The sequence below is a fragment of the Takifugu flavidus genome, chromosome 4 (assembly GCF_003711565.1).
Source record: "Takifugu flavidus isolate HTHZ2018 chromosome 4, ASM371156v2, whole genome shotgun sequence".
In the NCBI taxonomy this organism is placed as follows: Eukaryota; Metazoa; Chordata; class Actinopteri; order Tetraodontiformes; family Tetraodontidae; genus Takifugu; species Takifugu flavidus.
In genome coordinates this window covers 1575785-1597012 of record NC_079523.1, presented here as the reverse complement: position 1 = coordinate 1597012, position 21228 = coordinate 1575785, and the positions used below count along the sequence as shown (strand labels likewise).

Sequence of the window (21228 nt, the reverse complement as noted above, 5' to 3'; positions counted from 1 at the left end):
TTGTAGCCAGAGGAACCACGATGAGATCCTCAGACCGTGTGTGTGACCACATTCTGGTGCAGTTTGACCTGGGTTACATGTGGGCCTCGTGTTGCTGAAGTGTGTCAGCAGTTACTGGATGATGGAGACATTGACGCTGTTGATTGGCCCACTCGTTCCCCAGACTCAGTCCAATCAACGTCTATTAGACACAAATTCTCTCGAGGAAACTCATGGAAGATGTATCAAAAAGTCATACAGAAAGTAGAATAAAAGCTAATGTAGGACAGTTCCAACAGCAGCAGCTCAATGGAGACATATATAGGCAATATATAGATGGACATAAACATGGGGGAGAATGATGGTGTGGAAACATGGAAGGTTAGAGCGAACTCTGTCTGTATAGTTTTTAAAATTTCTCTTTAGCCCCTGATGTGTGTGGGTATGTATATTGTATGAAAACAGAATACATAGTGTATGTTAAAAAATGTGTGTATGCATATATACATATATATGTTCTTGCACACACACACACACACTCTCTCTCTCTCACTCACACACACACACACACGTATGTATATGTCTCCCTTTGGGGAGTCTTTTAATGAGCTATTGTAGCATCTAGGTCTAATGTCATGTTGTTGGAAAAAGGCTCTTTGTTGTGCAGATGTCTTTGCAATAGCTCCAGAGGATGAAATATGACTATGATGACCTTTCAGTTGTGTGCATATTTGTCAGGATTCACATAAGTTGAAAGGATCAAACCCAACAGTTTCCCCAGCCTGCCAGGGAATTGTGCTGCAGAGGTCAACAGAGGGGACCAAAACAGCAGATTCCAGCATACAGACGGTTGTTGGTACACAGTGAAGTACGAGACCATCTCTCACAGACAAAGACAAAATTAAAATTCTAATTTATTAATGTATACAGAGAGCTTGGCCAAGCTGTCACTCAGCTATTGAAAAGAGAGTCGGGCCCTTTCCCCCCACCCCCCCACCCCCTCCTCGGTGTTGTGAAGAGAGGCTTGCTGTGGTATCTCTGGAGTAAATTGCCTGCTCTCTAATGTTGCATATTCCACGTTTCTTGCTTGAATCTGCCATTATGAAAAAGCCACAGGTCCTGACAAGTGTTTGTTTATCGCCGAATTACATCCGCTGCTAATTAAATGCGTCCCGGTGCCACGCGGCAGCAGCAGTCCTACACAAACATCAGGTTGCTGTGTGTGAACTTCTGTTCCATTTCTTTTTGAAGAGGGTGATTTTGTCATGGGCAGCCAGTGGGGGAGATCTCAGATTTTTTTTCTTCTCCTTTATTCTCGTATCCTCACGCAGTCGTCTCTCATTTCCGCTTTCAAGGAAAAAATAAAAAGACTGTTTCGAGGATCCCCTTTACACGTTCACTATCTCATCACACAGCCTGGATAATGATTCTCTGTTGAGCTGGACTGGGTCATCACAAGACATGATATGACAATTATGAGGCTGTGTAGTAAGCTGACAGACCATAAAAGCACCTGATCTGTGGACAAGGCCTCCTTGATCTCTGTGCTCTTTCCATTTGGGGGGGAACGGCAGAGACCTCCACTCCTCCAGACATGCAACTCACTTTCCAAGTCTAAAAGAATGACGCGTGGCACCTGCATTAGAGGCAGGAGCCAAACATTGATCGGCATTGATCAGCATTAAATGGCTCTTTGGATTTACGTCTTCAGCAACGGCCCCCCCTCCCCCCCAGCACCTACTGCTGCCTCTGGATGAAGATGCCTCTGCCGTGTACTCAGCAGCCCAGAGGCTCTTTAATCAGACTGGAAATGCAAACAGCTGCTTCGCGGGCTGGAAACCAGCTAAACACACTTGACTGGTCAAAAAGCCGGTAAATTACATTGACAAAATGGCGCGCGTGATTAAAAGAGTCCACGCTGCCTTTACCTCTTTGCTCCGCACACCTACAGTGACACAACGACAAGAACCCACAACTCCCACCCTGCTAATTACCATTATCAGTGAATTGGTAGGGTTTGACTCATTAGTTCCATGTGCATTTAATTAGACGCAGGCTGAAATTGGATTTAACTTATTACTTTTTCATGGATCACTTTCTTGTCATCACTTCAAATTGGATTGCAGCCCCAGGTAACTAATTATGCCAGCCACTGGATCAGGAGTGGAGAAATAGGTAATTAGGAACAACACTGTCGGACCCTTGCTGATGATAGTCCGCCAGTACCGAGGTGGGAGGGGGGCGCATAAGAAGCTTGTTTGCGGCGTCGTTCCGCAGCCCGGCTGGTTAACTACAACTCACTGCACGTGATCTTAGGTAAGCGTCCACCTCCTGCAGGGAATAACGTGACATTCAGCCGGGATGAGGACGTGCCAACATGCTCCCTCCCACTGGCGTGGATCGGTAGTTCAGTGGGACAGGTGAAAATTAGGATTTAATGGTTTGGTTTTTAATCTTTCTCCCAGCATTAAGAGTCCTTGTGTGCAGATGTGGGGTTGATTAAAACGGTATCTGTTTAAACTGGAAACACTGGTCAGGACTCTGATACGTGCTGATGCGATCGTTTGATATCAAAGGTGCATCATTCCTTCATCTCTAGAAACCACTGAAAATATTTCAAAACCTCACCAGTGGACCGTTCTCTTATCTGTACAATAAAAGTTCAGTTTGCACCGCCTTCTTTCCCTTTTGTTAGGCTTTAAATGTCTCTCCCTGTGTCTTCACACCATAGTGTGCAGCCTCACTGGGGGCATCTCCAGGTCAGATGATAATGTCTTTTCAGTTTACCGGATGAAAGCCTTTTAAGTTGTAAAGCCCCCTCCCCTGTCCTCCTTGGCAGTTTTTGCACTCCACATCCTTCATTTGTGGTCTGTTGTGGGGAAGCGTCATGTGACACAATCCAGGGGCCAAGCCTGCGCCTGCCGGGACGGGGAGAGGCCGCGGGCTCCCTTTCTCTCCTCCTCCTACTGTTTCTGCAGCAGGCCCATGGCATTGTTCTGACACATGTATACCACCGCGCTTCAATCTGTAAGTCATTAGAGCAGTAGGCCAGAGCTTGTCGGCTGGAGCTCCGCCAGGCCTGCGGGGCTGTCTGAGGCAGCATTTCGAGGTGCTCCTGCAGCTCTGCCGGGCAGTTGCCCAAAGTGGCCCAGCGGTGGCTGCCCACAAGCCAAGAAGCAGCGGGCCTGTTCGGACCAAAGTTCTGGGTTAGGTTGTTGCCTGGCTTCAAGCTAGTCAAACCTGGTCAGCACCTGATGGCGCTGACTGACCTGAGATGCAACTCAGTGTTTTTCTATGTAGAACTAACAGATATTTTATATATATATATATAAATGTTGTCGGCTTCTTTAAGTGTATCCAGAATCCCAACGGTTCCGTGCCAGTCGGAACGGTCAGGAGTGTGTATCATAATTCATCCGTTCAGGATGTGACCCTCAGAGTTCACCCCCGTGTGTTTGTAAAACGTCTCAAGGTGATGTTGTAATGAAGTCACATTTGGATGCGTGTGTTGCTCTGAGGTGATACAGTCTGTCAGGAATGATCAACACAACAGCGAGGCCGGTGCTCGAGCGGAACCCCGGGCTGTCTGCGCCCGCGCTTGCCTGCATGTCATATTGCAAAAATCTGTTATGTGTACTATATAGATTAGAACCAGGTTTGGGATAATCCTGTCAAAATGAAGTCATCTGTCCCTGTTCCATGCAGTCATGCAGCAGGAGGGGGGGGGGGGGGGGGTTCTCCTGGGCCATGACGATGACTGTCGAATTGACTCCAGTCACAATGCTGGGGGCCACTCGCCATCTCCTGGATGCTCTTTTCATTTAGCGCTGATGTTGCCTCCAAACACACGTGGTCTGTGATCCACAGCCCCACACGCACACACCCCATCTTTGCTCCCACCTCTGGCACAAGAGCTTGGTGTCATGTGTGTTGTTTTGAGTGATTCACACGGCATTTGTCAAACAATGGATGGATGCATGGATGGATGGATGGATGGATGGATGGGTGGGTGGGTGGGTGGGTGGATGGATGGATGGATGGATGGATGGATGGGTGGATGGATGGATGGATGGATGGATGGATGGGTGGATGGGTGGGTGGTTGGGTGGATGGTTGGATGGATGGATGGATGGATGGATAGATGGAACAAGCATTTTGATTTTTAGACCAAACGATGGGATGGAACCTGCCTCCCATCTGGTGTGTAGTCATTAGTGTAACTGTCTTATGCTGAGTAAATACACACACAACCACACACACACACACACACCTTTGTGTTTACTCTGCTGTTCAATTCTAACAGTAAATGACACTCTTGTGGCTGCTCACATTAAAGCAACCGTCTCTTTTCCTCTGGGCTCAGCGTTGGTCTATGTGCTGTTTTTTTTGTCACCACAGCCCCCACAGAACAAGAGTTATTGCATATTTAAACACACATGCTTTTTAGTCCGTAATCTTACATCAAAGATGAATCAATCGCTAAACGTGGTGTCAGGAATCCCCCCGCCCCCCCATTTGACGAAGTGAGAAATCACAGTGAAACTGCTGTTGCTCACCGCCTGCTGTAATACCTGCGGAAATATCTTCACCTCCAGTTCACAGGTGCTGACTAAGCGATGTGTTGCTGAACGCTGAAATTCAAAGGAACTAACCAAGCCCATGTTTGAGAGACCAGGAGGAAGATGGTGACTCACGCGTGGCTTTCTGCAACGCCACCGCGCTTGCTCGTCATGATAACGACGTTCACTTGAACCAGGATTTTTTCGACATGCTTAAACTGGTTTTACTTCTGTCAGTAGCCTAGAAAAAAAAAACCCTGTTTTATTAACGGGAGTGTGAGGAACTAGCAATATGACACACTCGTTTGGTTGAAATGTTGCCAAAGTGCTTGATCGGTTGTCATTTTTGGTCTTTGGTTGCCATGGAAACGAAGGAAATGACACGCACACCGGTCGCCGTTGCTAGCCATCCATTAAGGGATTACGTTTCCAGGTTATATGCTTAGTTTTCCCTGTATTTATGACTGAATTGGAACAGATGCCTCTTTCTTCTCTAATGCCTTCACATATAATGAAATTGCACACTCCTTTCTGTGAGTGATTGAGTGATAAGTAGACTGTTAATTCATTTAACTCGGTTTTCTGGACCTTATTTAGCAACCCGAGCAGATATACTCTTTTATTCTGACTCGTGTGACTGAGCTTCCTTCCTAAATGCTTGTTCTGTTTTTTTTATTAGTAGTGAGCCTACTTGCATATTCATGTGGGCTGATGTAAATTTCAGCCTTAACAAACAGAGCAAAGTAGTAATTATTGTCAATATTTGTTACATTAGTGATGTTCAAATATTTCTGTTAAGTGGGAGCCGGAACTCCGCAATGCTGCATATACATTTGTGTGTTTGCTCACGTGCTGATGGGCATGTTTTCCAGAGCGCACGGCGTTGGTAGTTGACAGCTCTGATGGCAGGGTCAAAAGATCATCTAACCTGTTAACTGATGTGCAAACTGTCAACTGACGAATCTCCAGAAGGGAAACAAAACGCTTTGGAAATTTGAGCATTCATGAGTTTCCTGTTAATTAAAAAATGTACCTATTTAAAACTCTCGAGGCTCAGTTGATATCTTCCAAACTAAGACCCATCCTTAAAATGTCGTCACTCATAAAAGATCTCAGCAAAAGGGTGAAAGATGAATTTCTGAATGAGAGCGCGTCAAATGTCCCGGTTACTTCAAAGGTTAATAGGTTATGTATTCAGATATATCTTTGATAAGAGGCAGGAAAAAGAAGAGTTTCTGTTGGCATAGTGATAGTATATAGAGCAGCTGTTCTTGATATAGGTCCCACACCTGCCCTGATGACTGCAACCATCAGTAAACAAGGATTTACTGCAAACCCACGCAGGGAAACACACTGTGTTTGTTTTCTCATGACAATGGTCCAGGTCATCACAGCCTTCCGAGAAGCCTCGCGTTTCCCTCTGATAGAACGGTGACATGGCTGCAGCTTAGTCACCGCCTGCCTTAGTGTTTAGGGAAAGCTTTGTAATTGGAACTGAGTCGTTATCTTTAACCGAGCACGGCAAAGCCAGACCAGACGTTAACTCATACTTTCACTCAACTGGAGCAGGAAATAGGAGTATTTTATAATGTCATCCACTCCGTCACCAACACAATTGCTCAACGGCCTCTGTAAACCATCACAGGCAGCGCCGGCTCGGGGATATTGATGTTTTCCCTTTGACGGGGAGAAGAAGAAAAAAAAAAAGCGTACAGCTTGTGTACCACATCAACAGATGTGTAATTATTTTACATAGAACAGACACAGAGGCGGTGGATTAGAAAGACAGCGTGCGAGAGAGGAGGCTTGAACTGTGTGTCTGCTAAATTTATCATGAGGCCTTTGGGAATGTTGAAATGAGAACAGTGGCCTATTACTGCTAAGAAGGTGTTTTATTGAGAATATGCCGACACGCCACCCCTGGGAGAGCGCCGGGGGAGAGGAGTGTGGCCGCACAGCCCTGCCAATTTGTACATGTGTGTGTTGCGTGGAGGCACACTCCCGCACGTCTCTGACTTTGTGTGCGAGCTGTCTTCTGGGTGTCACAAATTTAACGAAAAGTCTCCCTCTCTACGCCTTAATTATTCCCCGTGATGTGGATTACAATTGCGACTTTGACTCCAGTCCATAATTTATATGGGTCAGAGTAGCTGATTGTTGGTTATTAGCAGATGAGAGCGGTGGCTTGTTCTGCAGGCGCTCTGTTTATTTTACCAGCGTGTTTGCGGAGCGGAATGCGTGAACATTCCTTCATCTTTGGCCAAGGGTTTGTAGCTGTTGATATGAGCTGTGCTTCACAGCTCTGTTACTCAGCGTTGTGTTTATTGTCATGATAATTAACAAAGTGAGCTGTTAATCCTGCCTCTTTTGTCAAGTGGGTTGCGCATGTTGGGGAGGGAAAGGAGGCTTTATTGGCCCTTTACGCAGCTCTAATTGACAGCTCGTTGCAATCCTGAATGTTTTATGTATCAATGTAATGAAATTCACTTTTATTTGACTATAGATGAGTGCAGTTGTGTGTCCATGTGGACACTGTGAGGGGAACTCGTGCTTCTCCCTGCTGGTGTGTTCAGTCGGATCTCCAGTAGGTGGCAGAGTTCTGTTTCCTTCTCCCTCTTCCCCCTTTAGCGAGGGCACACGGGTGTTAAAGACTGTGATGATATTATGACAGCTAATTGCTCTCATTGGGCCGGAGTTGGATGGATAGCTGCCGTAATGTTCACTGTTAATGTAAGTGGTTTCAGCTTGTCTATGGCAAATTATAGGCTAAGTGCTTAAAAAGTGGAAACACAAACTTAATGCTGCTGCGGTTGGTGTTATGTCACAAACTCGCCTTAATATATTGCAACAAGTTGCACGCTCTGGTGTAGGAGTCCCCGCTGACATCGGTGAAAGGAGGATCTCATAAATGGAATATTTTGACTCTCCAACACAACACGCTTGGTTTTGTCTCCGCTTGAAAAGGAAGGAAAAAAAAGGGACAAATAACTAGAAAGCTTCTGAATTATTGACACAGTTGTCGTTTCCAGTATGTCAATGAGTTGCGTCTTTGTTTCTGGACCGTAAACAATTCCATTTAGCTGAACAATAAAGAGACAGATAGCACGGCCACTGGATTGCTCTGTGTTTACTTATCTGTTGTTTAATTAAAGGGCCCCTTTTCTTTAGGCTCCTATTGTTTCAGCGGCACGGCCGGAGCCCCGGCAGGGGTCAAAGGGTTAACAGCCGTCAACTGTGTCTTCATTTTTTTTTTTCCCCTCCAATGGCCCCCCACACAAAGGCACAGTTTCACCTGCAGCCCAGCCTGGGGCTCCCTATTGTGTGGCCCCGTTTGAATTGATTGTGTTTAGAGGGTGGGTTGTGATTGGTGGAGGAGGGCGTGGTTGATTGGGTAGTTTTGTATCTTGTCAGCAAGGGAGCAACCTTGTGTGTGCAATCTGTCTGTATCCCGAGGAAGGTTGGAGAGTCCACAGCACAGCGGCGCTTGTTCTCAGCCTCCCAGCCCGTCAGCCTGCGTGCGTTTATCGCTCCCTCTCTCCCTCTCTCTCTCTCGCTCGCTCTCTCTCGCTCTCTCCCTCCTTCCCACTCGGCTCAGTCCTCCGCTCTGCTTCACTCCACACCGCGTGGCCCAGCACTCTGTTTACCCTGCCAGCTAAATGGAGTTTGTCAGGTTTGTCAATATGATTGATTTCTGTGATTTTGCCAGCTTTCTCCTGTAAAACTAACTTGATCGTTAATTTGACGGGGAGGTAGAGGGAGGGATTCTTATTGCCCGTCTGTTGTTGTTGTTGATGATCTTTGCAGTGGCTTCAGGTTGTCGTAGTTTGTCTGAGCAGGTGAGAAATGCAGGCTTCCCTTTTTTATCTCCCTCCTCTGGAAGGATGGACCGTAAACAGGCGTCCTGTCGCCTTCATGACATGAACTAGTTCTGGATATTTAGGTTTTGAAATCGGACTTGGGGGATTTCTTGTGTTTGCTCTCATGTTTCAGTGCTGTTGATCTTTTCTTATTTAGCTTTTAGCAACAGTTGCTTTTTCTCTGCTTGGTTTTTATGGTCCTAAATCCAAAGTCATGGCAGTTGCCTTATGTCCTAATTATGCTACCCTTTTTTTTTTTTTTAAGTTTTGTTTACTTTGCTGATAGTGAGCTAACCAGTTGAGCAGGCTCTGACTGTATTCCGGCTGTTTATGAATTATGGAAAGTTCATTGAAAATGACTAACAGGTTTTCAGGCATTTTTCCGAGGTGCTATTTCCTCTCAGTGTCTTATTTTCTAGCTCTAATTTCTGCCCGTGTTCTGAAGCTTCTCCCACCGGCTGCAGGTTTAGCTCCACACGTGTGTTTAAGATTTTTATTTTTTCTGAGTTAATGAATGCTGGACAGACCGCGGGTGCTCTCGGGCTACGTCCTGGACTAATCCTCACTCTCCTCGCCGTGTCACGGTGAATTAAGCCAGACCGCCGCAGCTCTATATTTGCCACCGTCACCACAGGTTGACACGTTAGGGATTCTCTGTCACTCCAAATGTCATCGCTCATGTCATCCCTGAAAAGTGGTGTGTGTGTGTGGTGTGGTGTGTGTATGGTGTGTGTGTGTGTGGTGTGTGTGTGTGTGTGTGTGTGTGTTTGGACTGGGAGGGGGTTGTGTGGTGCTTTTAGGTGGGTAAAGTTGTGGTCATTATTTTTCTGATGTCATCTCTAATTGAGAGCTTTTAGGCTCTAGATTATTGCTGTTGACTTTGCTGTTTAATGATCTAAAGTAGCTTCACTACAATCATTCCAGGTAATGCTTTTCCAGCTACACGTCAGCCTTTTATTTTGTTTGTTTGTCCGTATCCATTAAGGCTTTTCCCCCGTTTTTGTGAGGCGGGGGTGCAGGGTTTCAACACCCTTGCACCAGGAGAACAGTGGTGGAAAGTATCAGATGGTTGAGGAGGAGGAGAGCGAAGCCTAAACATGGCAGCGTGCACCGTAATGCCGTGCAGCTGTGCCGGGACTCACAGTTTGGGAGAGCTGGAGTGCGAGCTGATTGGGTTGACAGTTTGTAATCAAAGTTGATTTATTGTTCATTAGTAGTGCATTAGCCCTTTCAGGCAGGGGCGTTATTTGTGCAGTGGCCTGTCAAGGCGAGGGGCTGCCAGCACCTGTCATTTCCAAACCATGACATAGGCAACCAGATATTAGCCATGGACCCAAAGAGGGGGGCAAAAAGGGTCGCCGCCAGAGGATCGCAGTTCGCTGGGATATGTTCTGCTTTGTACTGGAGCAGGCAGGCAAGACGGAGAGGAGAGACGGGGGAATAGTTTAGCAGTGATATAGTGAGCCGCCAGCTGCTCTCTGCTGTTATGCCCCCACATCCCTCGCTGCAACATGTTTTTACTTGGAAAAAATGGCTTTCCTTGGGTTTTTTTAAGGCTCATTATTGCTCGGGAGTGTGTGCGTCTCTGTCTTTGGGATTGGATTGGGAGATTAACTCTACACTTGAGATGCCATGTGTTTAAAGGGTTGATATGGGAGGATAATGGTGAGATTACATGGTGTGGAGTGTTTTATGGTAGCAGCTTTTTCTTTTTTTTTCCTGGGCTAACCGTCACGCTGAAAATTCTTTTTTCCAGCAATGATAATGACGTGTTGATTAGCCCCGTCACGTTGGCATCGAATGGATTTGATATATCTGGAATTTAAAAAAAAAGAACAAGGAAAGCTGCTTTTAGGTGCAGTAGTATTTAAAAAGGAATTTAGAGGCCGTGATCACGAACAGACCTCTAAGCATTACAAGACATGAAGCGTCGCACAACTATGTGGATCTGGTGAATCAGAGATTACAGAGATGCAGCTCACCGCAGCTCTGCTCACGAGAGGCAACAACTATCAGGAGCCTCGTGTCAGACGTCTCCTCCACTTCAGAGCCACTGGCTGGATTTTGGCGGTGAAATGTGCCCTCGGAGGAGTGACACAAGGTCAAAGCGTTGAAGCTAAATGTTAGTGTTTGAAATGCACCAAGAAAAAAAAAAAGAAAGGGGAGATTTAGCGTCGGTGTTTTGAATCTGAATGGGGCAGGTTTTTGTGAGAGGGCTGCGTGTGTTCTGCAGCGGTCACCTGCAGCGGCGTTCCGCCTCCAGTGTGGGAAACGGCGTTGAGCTCGGAGCTCAGCTGTTATTGTTGGGGTGAGATCGCACTCGCTCCCTCGGCGCAGTTTGTTTGTTTAAACCCGACCGGGGCCCGGCTCCGGCAAAAACCTGTTTATTTGTAGACGAAGAAGTTAATTAAAATGCAATCTTGACTTTTGTTTTTACAGTTGTTGGAAATATCTTGAGCCTTTCGGCCCCTCACAACACTGCACTTAATCCAAATCATAAAGTGTTTGGTGGTTGGAGACATCGTGTGGCCGAGACCGGCCTGTTTGGGTCCGAGCCCTAAACATTTGTTAAACAGCTTGATTGTGGATGGAGAGAGCAGAATTGTTCCAGAAGTGGTTGTCCCACGTTATATATGAGCGGTTTATAGTTATTATTACAATTGCTAGTATTTAATGAATGATTTATTTATTTCTTTACGACACACGTGCGCGGTGAGACGCGGCCTTCCTGAGACGTTTGCGTGCCGCCGATGACGGTTTGCCAGCGTGTGAAGTCGTTTCCTCGCCGAGCTGAAACATCAGCATCAGTCGGACGAGGCTGTGTGATTTTCCTCCTCCTCTTTTCTTTTCTCTCTCTCCTCAGTTTTATTTGATGCTCTTACAAATTTGGGAAATTCGGTAAAAATAAGAAGCATGTTCCTCGTGGTTGCTCACCAAAAACAGGTTCTTTTGCTCACCTGTGGGGGCTTTGACCTGTGACCTGTGATATGAGTGTTAACTCCGGATCAGTGGCCCTGACATCCTCTATTTGTAATCTCTCTTTGGACTATAATATATGAACATAACCTTATTATATAGCACAGCTCGTGCATGCGTGTATAGAATCCCTGGATTATCACTGCTATAATATTGATACACTAATTAAATTATAATCATCTCCTTAAAAATCAAGTTTGAAAATTCCAGCAGCGTTTGTTTTACAACCGCTTCTGTCACCCTGAAAATCTGCTCATTCCTCGTGTACTCTGTCAGGCATGACGTGCAGTTTGCCTGTGTGTGCATGTGACAGTAAACATGCCACAGTTAAGCGTGTGTGTGTGTGTGTGTGTGTGTGTGTGCATGTGTACTGGGCCAGCAGGCCTGTGCTGGTTGAGTGTATCGCCTGCAGTCACTCTGCAGCTGTGTGAAAATGTTCCAAATTTGAATGTTTATGTGTGTGAAGCACCTGGAGAGCACGTGAAATCCACAAACGTCAGCTATTTCTAGCATCCTCACAATGTCCTCTTTTTCACACCCGGGTGTTAGCAGGAGTAGATTAGAGCTGGGCTCGGTGGATCCCTCCAGTTATTAGCCCAGTGCGAGTCTCCTTTTAGACCGTCGTTAGATGGTGATGTATTTTTGTGGATCATCGAGTCATGATGTTATCCAGGAGGAAAGGGAGTGCACCATATGGGAGTGCTCTAAATGGCGACTGGCGTCCCAGGTTTACGTTAAATGGGCATGATACGGCGGTCAGGGTAATATTTTTCAGTTAAAGTGCTCCCCCCGCCCTTCCTCTCAATAGGATCCAGTCTTAGGCAGATTTTCACTCCTTCAGCAGAGGATTAAATGGTAGTAGTTACATTGATCAATAGGTTAAGAAGCACACAATCCCTCTTGCTGCTAATGACCTCAGTAGTAATGGGTAATAAAATGGGGGTCTGTAATAGCCTCTTGCTGGGTCCGTGCACAGAGGAAGCTGCTCGAGCTGTAGTTAAAGCCAGCCAGATGCTTTTGACAGGCAAAGGCGTGAAACCTTGATGAGATCTAAAATGTACAGAATTCACAGGGGGAAGGGAAATTAAACTGGAAAAGAGGTTTCTTGCTTCTGTTATTCTATGCTATAAAAAAAGCACATGATAGCAAAATATACAAAGCATGAATATATTTACAGCCACAATGCACAATTCCAATTTTTTTTAAAAAAAAGGAACATCAGTTAAATATCCTGTTTATCACCTCACACACAGTCTATCATATCTCGTACGGGTGATATTTGCATGTCAGTAAGTCGGAGCTCCTTGTTTGACCTTCAAAATAGTCAGTCAAAATTAGCAGCACCCAGGGAAAAAAAAGGACTTCGATGGATAATGACTGTGAAATTAGGAAATGGGATGCCAGAGCTGTGCAAATGACAGGAGAAGCCATGTGCAAAAGTCAAGATGAAGTGCGTATTAAGACATAATACAGGGAGGAATTAATATTGCATCTTCCTCCTGCTTCTGTGACGCCTCTGCAGGAGATGAGAAATGTAAAGTGTGTTGGTCCTGGGTGGGGCCGAGCCCTCGCCGCTCTCTGGGGGCCAGGAGAAGACGGCACGTTGTGGTTTGATGCTGCCCGGTAATGTCGGCAGAGAAGAGCCTGGGCAGCGTGACATCACCGCCCATTCGGCGCGCGCACGCTGCGCACGCCTCTCCACGGCAGATTTGTTGGGGTGTTCAGGCAACAGGATTAAGTAACGTAAAAAAATATTTAAAAAAAAAAACAAATGTAAAATTCTAAAATAGCTAGAGTCGCTTTTTTCCGTGCGCTCCATCAGCTGCTGCCTCAGCGCCACATTTTAACACACACACACACACACACGCATGGGGATATATACAAAATAACGGTTGGCAAAATATGTTAACAACTGCAACAACGCCGCTCTATCAAGTGCATCTTGGTTGCCGTTCGTCATCTGAATGTCATGGAAAGGAGCTTTTAATGGTAGCGCACGTCATAGCGGTGAGTGGCAACACCCAGACACACTCCAAGTCCCCCTCGCCGCTGGAGCAATTAAGGCACCCTGACAGCTGTGGGGGCTCTTTCCGTGTCACAACAAATCACTTGTTTTGAGGAGTTGTGCGCTCACACCTTTCTGCTGAGAGTTGGCTGGAGCCCTGCGTGTTCGTGGCTGTTCGTGGCCCCTCCCCCCAGGCCCCCTATATCTGCACAATAATAGATGGCTTATGACAGCGTCTCTAATGAAATCTTCTCACATGACATATCGTGTATACTCGTGTGATCGGCTAACTGTAGTTCTTCGAGGCATCCTCAGGTGCAGCGCCGTGCTGCGTGTGAGAGGTCGCCTCGGTCAGGTTTGCTTTTTTTCTGGAGCGCAACTTTTGAAATGTGCATTTCCGGGATTGAGCCATTGTTGAATGCAGCTGCGGACCACCGGGCTGATCGCCTCTGCCCCTCTCTGTCTATGCAGGTTCCATTTTCAGTGGCTATGATGACACCTCAAGTGATAACTCCACAGCAGATGCAGCAGATCCTTCAGCAGCAAGTCCTGAGCCCTCAGCAGCTCCAGGTTCTTCTCCAGCAGCAACAGGCCCTCATGTTACAGCAGGTAATGTGCGAGTGACAGCCGTGAACGGCGAATAATTATGTTTGAAGAAGCGGCGCGACGATGAATGACACAGTGGGGGATAAGGATCTTCTGCTGTATTTTGCAAAGCGACACTTGCTTTGAACTGCAGTTCCTTCCTCGTATCTCCAAGGCTTAAAGAGGACATTCCTCAAAGTATAGAACTCCCCCTGTACCCGGGTTTTTAACGACTGGCAGACTCTAATGTACGCTTCCTGTCTCTTCTGCAGCAGCAACTTCAAGAGTTCTACAAGAAGCAGCAGGAACAGCTCCACCTCCAGCTTTTACAGCAGCAGCATGGAAGCAGCAAGCAGAGTAAAGAGGTAGGCTGACATCACTCCAACCCTCCTGCCATTACCAGCCCGTTGGCCAGACACAGCATGGAAGGCATGTGCGCTCCCTCCCCAATCCCCATCTGCTTCCAGACTGTGGTTAAAGCGCCGAGGAGAGGAGGGGGATTCAAGTGCACTCATGCTTCTGATTAGCATGTCAGACGGGCTGGATAAATGGTAACAAACGAGTGGTACCACGTTTCTCTGGAAGCCTCCGCACATTAACTGTGTAATACTATGAGCCTCAGCCTTAGTCCATTGTTCCACAGTCCTTTTTTTTTCCCCAAGTAAACATGTGTCCTGTGCAGCACAGAGCTGACCGCTCCTGTGTAGGACGTAATGAAAGGCAGCACGGAGAAAGGCACGAACACAGAGCGCATAAATCTGAGAGGCTTTTCTCAGTAATTAACATGGAAATAGCAGAAGGAGAGAAGGCATGTAATTGTGAGATATCGGCTTCGTTGCCCGTGTTGACTTTTTTTGCCCCCCCACCACCACCCCCACCACCATCTTTTTCTCTCCTTCGGTCCCTCCAGTAAAGACGAGCAGCAGCTTAATGTGCGTTAATGACCAGAGGATACAGGCGTCGCTGTGGACAAAGCAAATTATTATTGTGCGGTCAGAACAAGTTCAAAGACGGTCTTGAATCTTTGCTCCTGTCCCCACTGAGTTCTGTGTTTGGAGAGCAGAGGAAGCATAGAAAATTAAACCTTGTGTTAAAAGCACGCACGCGCACGAGCGCTCTCACACGTCCGCGTGCTGTCGAAGATCCCAACTTCAAAGTCGTAGCTCCCTAATTAATGAACTGCGGGCTTCAGTTTGGACAAGTTGTGGCGTGATGCTCCCATAAATCAACGTGACAGCCTCAGATAGGACCTGTCACCGAGTCACATCTGATGTAAACACGGTAGGAGCGGGGGTGAGGGGGAGACAAGGAGGTGCAATTGATCAGTTGAATGGTGCGCGAGCCTTAAAAAAAGAGCGTATTGAAGCATATTATGTATGATCACAGGAAATGGACGCGGTCTCGAGAGGCTCTCCCTCTCCGCTGATGTTTTCTTTCCCTCCTCGCCGCTCTCCCTTTTTTCAGCTGCGTTCCTCGCAGCCATCAAAAGGCAGAATAAGAATTACGCAGCGACTCCCCTGCGGCTGCCAGACAATAACCCCCTGTTGTTGCTTTGTGCCGCTTTTATTTTATAGACATCAAAATTTAGTTTTTCAAAGATCTTTAACTTTATATTTGAAGCTTGACAATAAAGGGCTGCCAGTGTCGCTCTTTATCATTTGTCAGCCACTGTATTTTTCTCCCCTTCGTGCCACTTCTTGTTAACCTCTTATTTGGTCTATTGGGTCTGGGGGTTTTAATGTGCCTGCATGCTGCGAGCGCACAGGAGCTCCTGTCAGCTGATGGGACAAGGGGAAAAAATGTGAAGCGGAGAGTGTTAAATTAATTTGCAATACTTGATTTTCCTCTTTCCTTTTTCTGAAAAGCCACCCTCTATTTATTTAGTGATTTGATGAAAGACATTGTTCCCTGTGAACTCCCACCCCCATCGCACTGTTATCTTTGTCTCAAGCTGTCAGCTGAAACTTTTCTCAGACTGATAGAAGAGGGGGAAAAAAGAAACCCACCACTGTTCATACAATGGGCAGATCAGAGGAGATCACAGGCGTCGTGGATTTCCTGAAACTTTCCCCTCTTTTCTCCGATAAGGCGCCAGCCCGACAGAAGCGGGGCGACTGCTCGTTTAGGAGCCGGGTCACCTCGGATCCTGTGGCTGCACCAGGGCTGTGCTGCGCCGGGCTTTATTTTTAGCGAGCCGGCGCAGCAGCAGCGGGGAGAGGAAGGTCTGCAGGGGCCGTATTTTATCTGCCTGTTTCAGAGCCGTCGGCGAGTGACCCGACGGCCGCGTAGCATCGAGACCTTTTTTGTGCGCGCTCAATTGTGAGAAGTAAACAAAGTGTTGTATCCTGTGTTCAGTAGCTGGGTGTGGTGCACAGTTTGGCAGCCCCTGCACTGCTTTTAGTGCCCTCTACCCTCCTCCCACCCCCTCACTACTGGTCTTATGCACTCATAAACGGACGGCACACACCGAGGTGTCACTCTGTGCTTCAGCAGTTTGCTGTTTCACCGTAATGGAAAACGGTTGGGTGAAGGCTTTGCAGGCATTTCTCTCCTCTCTCCCCCTGTTATCTCAATAAAAATCTCCCTTTCCTTTCTGACTCGATGGAGTTCGGGGATATTAGATAATTTCCTTGTGTTTATTATTTTGGCATTGTCTTTTTTTTTTCCTCTGCTTTGCATTTTCTTTGCTAACGCTGCTATCAGCATTTTTTGTCCTATCGGAGTTGACACGTTTCACTTAGCGGAGCCAGACTTTCCCCCTGCTAACCCTTAAATCAGTGAAGACGCACCAGCTTTTCATTAGGAGCCAGGAAAGAGCAACAGAAAGCAGGCCTCACCTCTCAGAGTCTCAGAGTCTCAGAGTCCAGGCCGCGCGTTAGAGGAGCGCTCGCCGCTCCGCTCCGAGGAAGAGCGCATCGCTCAGCGCGACGCCCGGGAGAGTAGCCAGAGTTGCTCCGCTGGTTATTAAGCACTTTGATTTAGTCACACGTTGTTTGTTGAATTATGAATGGCTGTAATTAAATTCCTGTAGCTCCTGTAATGAATGATTAACTATGTTGTTTCGTTGTTTGTCATTCGCCTCCCGAATCCTGTGTAATTAAGAGGGAGTCGTAGACTTCACCTGTTTATTGGGACCCTGCAGACAGAAAACGGCGGCCTGAACCGCAGACACATGAAGCCTTGGCTTTTGACCTGCATGTGTTTCCTCAAAGGTTCCCATTGATGTGCAAACTGGAAAATCAGCTTTGCCTGTTTGCATGTGTTGCTGTAGCTTCTCTGGCTCCGACTGTTGGCTAACGCGCCTCTCGGTCTCCTCTCTTTGTGTCATCAGCATCAGGTGTCAGCACAGCAGTTGGCCTTCCAGCAGCAGCTCCTGCAGGTCCAGCAGGTCCAGCAGCAGCATCTGCTCAACCTTCAGAGGCAGGGCCTTCTCTCCATCCAGCCTGGACAGACCAGCCTGCCGCTACACTCCCTCACTCAGGGTCAGTGCATAAAAACCGCAGCACGCTCACTCCCCCACAGTTGTGCATAACATTTCCAGACCGTTGCCTGAATGGGTCCAAAGGTGGGTTATTGTTGCACATGTCCCGTGTTTTACACTTGCAGCTTGTCCTGTACTTTAGTCTCCTGCTCCTGCTGTGGCTTCTTTCAAACACCTGCACAAATTTAGTCAAAGCTCACAGTGCTGAGCACTTTGGGAGTTTATCCTATATTTTAGGTGCTTTCACCAATTCAGTAGGCACCTGTTGCAAATGCTGGAACTCCTAGAAATTCCTAGGAAATGGCCTTGAAACAGCGTTACAGTGGAGTACGTGTTCCATCTTCTGTATCCAGAGCCTGAGAAAGGTTCACAAATACACACAGTCAGATGCCCTTGAGCTGTTGCTGCTCCGTCTGTGATTGGCATTCTGGTTTAAGACTGGATCTATTGTTCATAAACTTTCTGTGAACTTTTCATTGTGAAAGAGCCTGTTACTCGATAGGGAGTCAATACTTTTTGTTTGGCCAGGAAGTTTATTTCTTTATTTATTCTTCAATATTTTGTTAAGGAGTGGTTGCCTTGTGACAAAGCAGCCATCACAAGGTCGACGGCATCAACATGACACGCACTATTCATTCCCTGCTAAGACAAACAGTTTTGAAATAACAAGATAAGAGCGATAAAAATGGGAGTTTTTGCGGGGGGGGGTTGTGCTTAGGTAATAGGCAAACACAAACAGGGCCTGTACAGTGGTGTTATTGTTTGGACTGGGCATGGGATCACTCATCCACGATTGCCATGGGCACAGGCGGGGAGCGTTGCTCTGCTGTGAGTGTGCTTTTCTGAATTGCTGTGTGTCAGATGTTGGCAAACACACACACACCCACTGAGCAAAGTATTATATGGATGATATGACTAGGTGCCGTAGTCCTGACGGATTTCACAACACACCCAGAACATCCTGTTTATGCTCTTATTACCAAATATCTCCCAGGCATTTCTCCTTATCAAGCTCTTTTATATTTATTCAGATGATTTTCAGTTTCAGGCAGCACTCTGGAAATATAACTCGCATTAATGAGCCGGAACAGTTCGGCACAGCACAACCGAGGCCATACGTTTCCTCCTTTAATTTACAGTTAAAAGGGGGTGGGGGGGCACTTAACTCTCTCCAGCAACCGTGAGGTGCGATGTTTGCATAAACATAATGCAGACAAGCATGTCACTCCATAAGTGTTTTAATAATTCCCAATCGGTCAGAGCTGATTATTGTCTTCATCTGTCGGTGGTTAGCGCTGTGCTTCCTACAGCTGTTTAATGCTCAGGGCAGTGTTTCTGGCCCCCAGTTTGTCTTCTTTTTCTTCACATTTTCTGCGTGAGCGTTTGAAGTTATTGATGACCTTTCTGTTTTCCACATCACTAAACTCTTTCATGCATCGGTGGGCCGGGCCTTCAGTGCTCAGATCTAATCTGCAGGATCCAGCTAACCGTTAGCGCGTCGGAAGTGATGAGTTGATCTGCCCCCTGATTAGGGATTCAAAGCTGCGAGCGGTAAATTGGCATCGCCGCGTAACTGGCGATTTTTATTTTATTTCTAAATGTGGATATCAGCGTAATTACCGAGGAAAATGCGTTGCAGCCGCATGACATTCTCTGTATCTTAATTCATGTGCTCGGACGAGACGATGACTTTTGTGACTGCGGCAGAGAAAAGTGCCACCGCGCTGGCTGACTGCTTCCATGTTGGAAAGCCAAAACAGGAATGAAGGAACGCTTGGTTGTGAGTTCTGAGGAACGTTCCGAAACATTTAAATATAAACTCGCAGATATGCCTTTGAGGTTGAAACCAATCGCTCACATTATCTGGATTAGAATTTTTCTCTGTTGGTGTAAATTCTTTTGACATTAATGTTTAAAGTCTTGGAAGGAGCCGGAGAATATCTGTTATAAATTACAACAATGTGTTTGGGGAGGACGTAAACTCCCATAAATATAAATTTGATCGACCTGCCGCCGATCCAAAAGAAGAAGAAGAAAAAAAAAAAGCCTGTTTTCTTGACCCAACAAAATGAGTCAGTGTTGCTCAGGCTCACGTCTCCCAGACTCGCCGCATTAGAGTTGCGTGTTTATGCGACCGTGTGACCACGAACATCCCATACCGCCCGCGCGTGCACGTGCGCGTGCTCAGACTTAAACGGCAGAGGTTGCTCGGCAAGGGACCAAGTTCTTGTAGCTGCATAACATCATTTAAGCTGTCTAGGCTTTGCCAGTGGGACAGTGACAAGACAAATTTGCGGGTAATATGAAAGCAAAGGATGTGGCGAGCCATGAAGTGCACACAGAACAGTGGCACGTCAGGGACAGCGCCGGGTAATGTGGCTGACCTGTCAGTGATGGATACGTCCAGTGTTGGGCCAGCGGTAATAGTTCCTGCAGCGGTAGGACAGCACATATTTCAGGCCTAAGGGGTGCGTATCAGTGGGACACTGATTACAGCAACATAAACAGGGGTGCAGTAAAGGTCCCAGCCTGACGGAACAATAAACTAATAGCAATGTCACTGCCCCTCACGACCCCCCTGCAATGGCAGCGTTGTGCGAGAAGTAACAGCTCGGGTTTAAAGAGCTCAGAGCACCGGGGGCCATTTTTTATTTGGGGGATGATGGCCTGCAACTGATGTCATTATGAACCTTAAATCAACTTTCTGCTTGCTTGAACATGGTCACCTGGGTACAGGGGGACAAGGACAGGAAAAGGTCGGAGAGCTCGGCCGGTCTCGGTGCCAGAGCTACCTGCAGAGGTAAAATTGAGTTGGGGGGGCCAGTGATCAATCAAGTGTCCCAACAACATACATTTTTTAGAGTGCTTGTCTGTATCTCCCAGTCATAATGAGTGGGAGAGTTGTGTTGAAAAATGGAAAGAGGAAAGATAAACCAATCTGGCAACCAAAGCACGGCACGAACTAGCGAGCTAAGAAACAGAATTTCCAGGTGAACGTTGTTATGGGTCTCGCAGTGATCGGACGGGGAGAAGCTCGGTACATTCGATCTAAGAAGAGAATAAAATCATCCCTGCGACATTTGTGTAACGACGTTTCACTGTCCTGTACGCGGAATCCTGAGCCGTAGCTGTTGTAAAGATTGAAGAGGCTCCGGTTCGGATCCAGAAAGAGACAGCCTGGTCCCGCTCCGTTACCTATCATCACGCAGCTCCATCCACTGCAAGTAAACAGTGGTGTCGGGGTCACCAGGACTGCTGGGTAATTGAGCTAGTGTGGGCCGCCCTGTCAAGCACATCGGCTAAAAATACATCGCACACTGTCACTGGGCACCGAGTGAGGGAAAATGATTGTTCCTGCTGTCGGAACACAGGACGGTCGCATCACCAGTGACCTTCTGCTTCCAAAGCAGCCATCAAAAAATAAAAAAATAAAAAATGAAGAGACGACTTTGCCTTCAAAGTCACCGTAAGCCATCCAAAAAGCAAGAATGGATCCTTTGATAATGCCACTAGAAGTGAGCGAGCGGTGGATTAGAATGCTATAAAACAGAGCGCGGTGTTAAGCATGTTTAGCCTGTCATGGACGTGCACTTCGATTAGGGCACATCAAGGCGTCGAAGAGAATAACAGAGGTAGAATAGAGCAAGGGTGTTGAAATATCCGCTCCTTTGAACGTGAAAAGGTTATTGATTTGTCCTGTAATCATTTCCTGCTCTTTGATATGCAAACGACCCAGTGTGAATTTACAGCAATCCTATCAGACTCATTTCACAGTTCTTAGCCCCT

General features: G+C 46.9%; 1 protein-coding gene across 1 annotated transcript in view; it reads left to right on the top strand.

The window, feature by feature from the left end:
• The window catches only part of foxp1b (forkhead box P1b), an 84239-nt gene that overhangs the window by 40091 nt on the left and 22920 nt on the right, over nucleotides 1-21228 (top strand). The window contains 3 exon segments of the mRNA XM_057028873.1: nucleotides 13848-13985; nucleotides 14234-14326; nucleotides 17293-17443. Of these exon segments, the coding sequence (XP_056884853.1) occupies nucleotides 13848-13985; nucleotides 14234-14326; nucleotides 17293-17443 (382 nt within the window).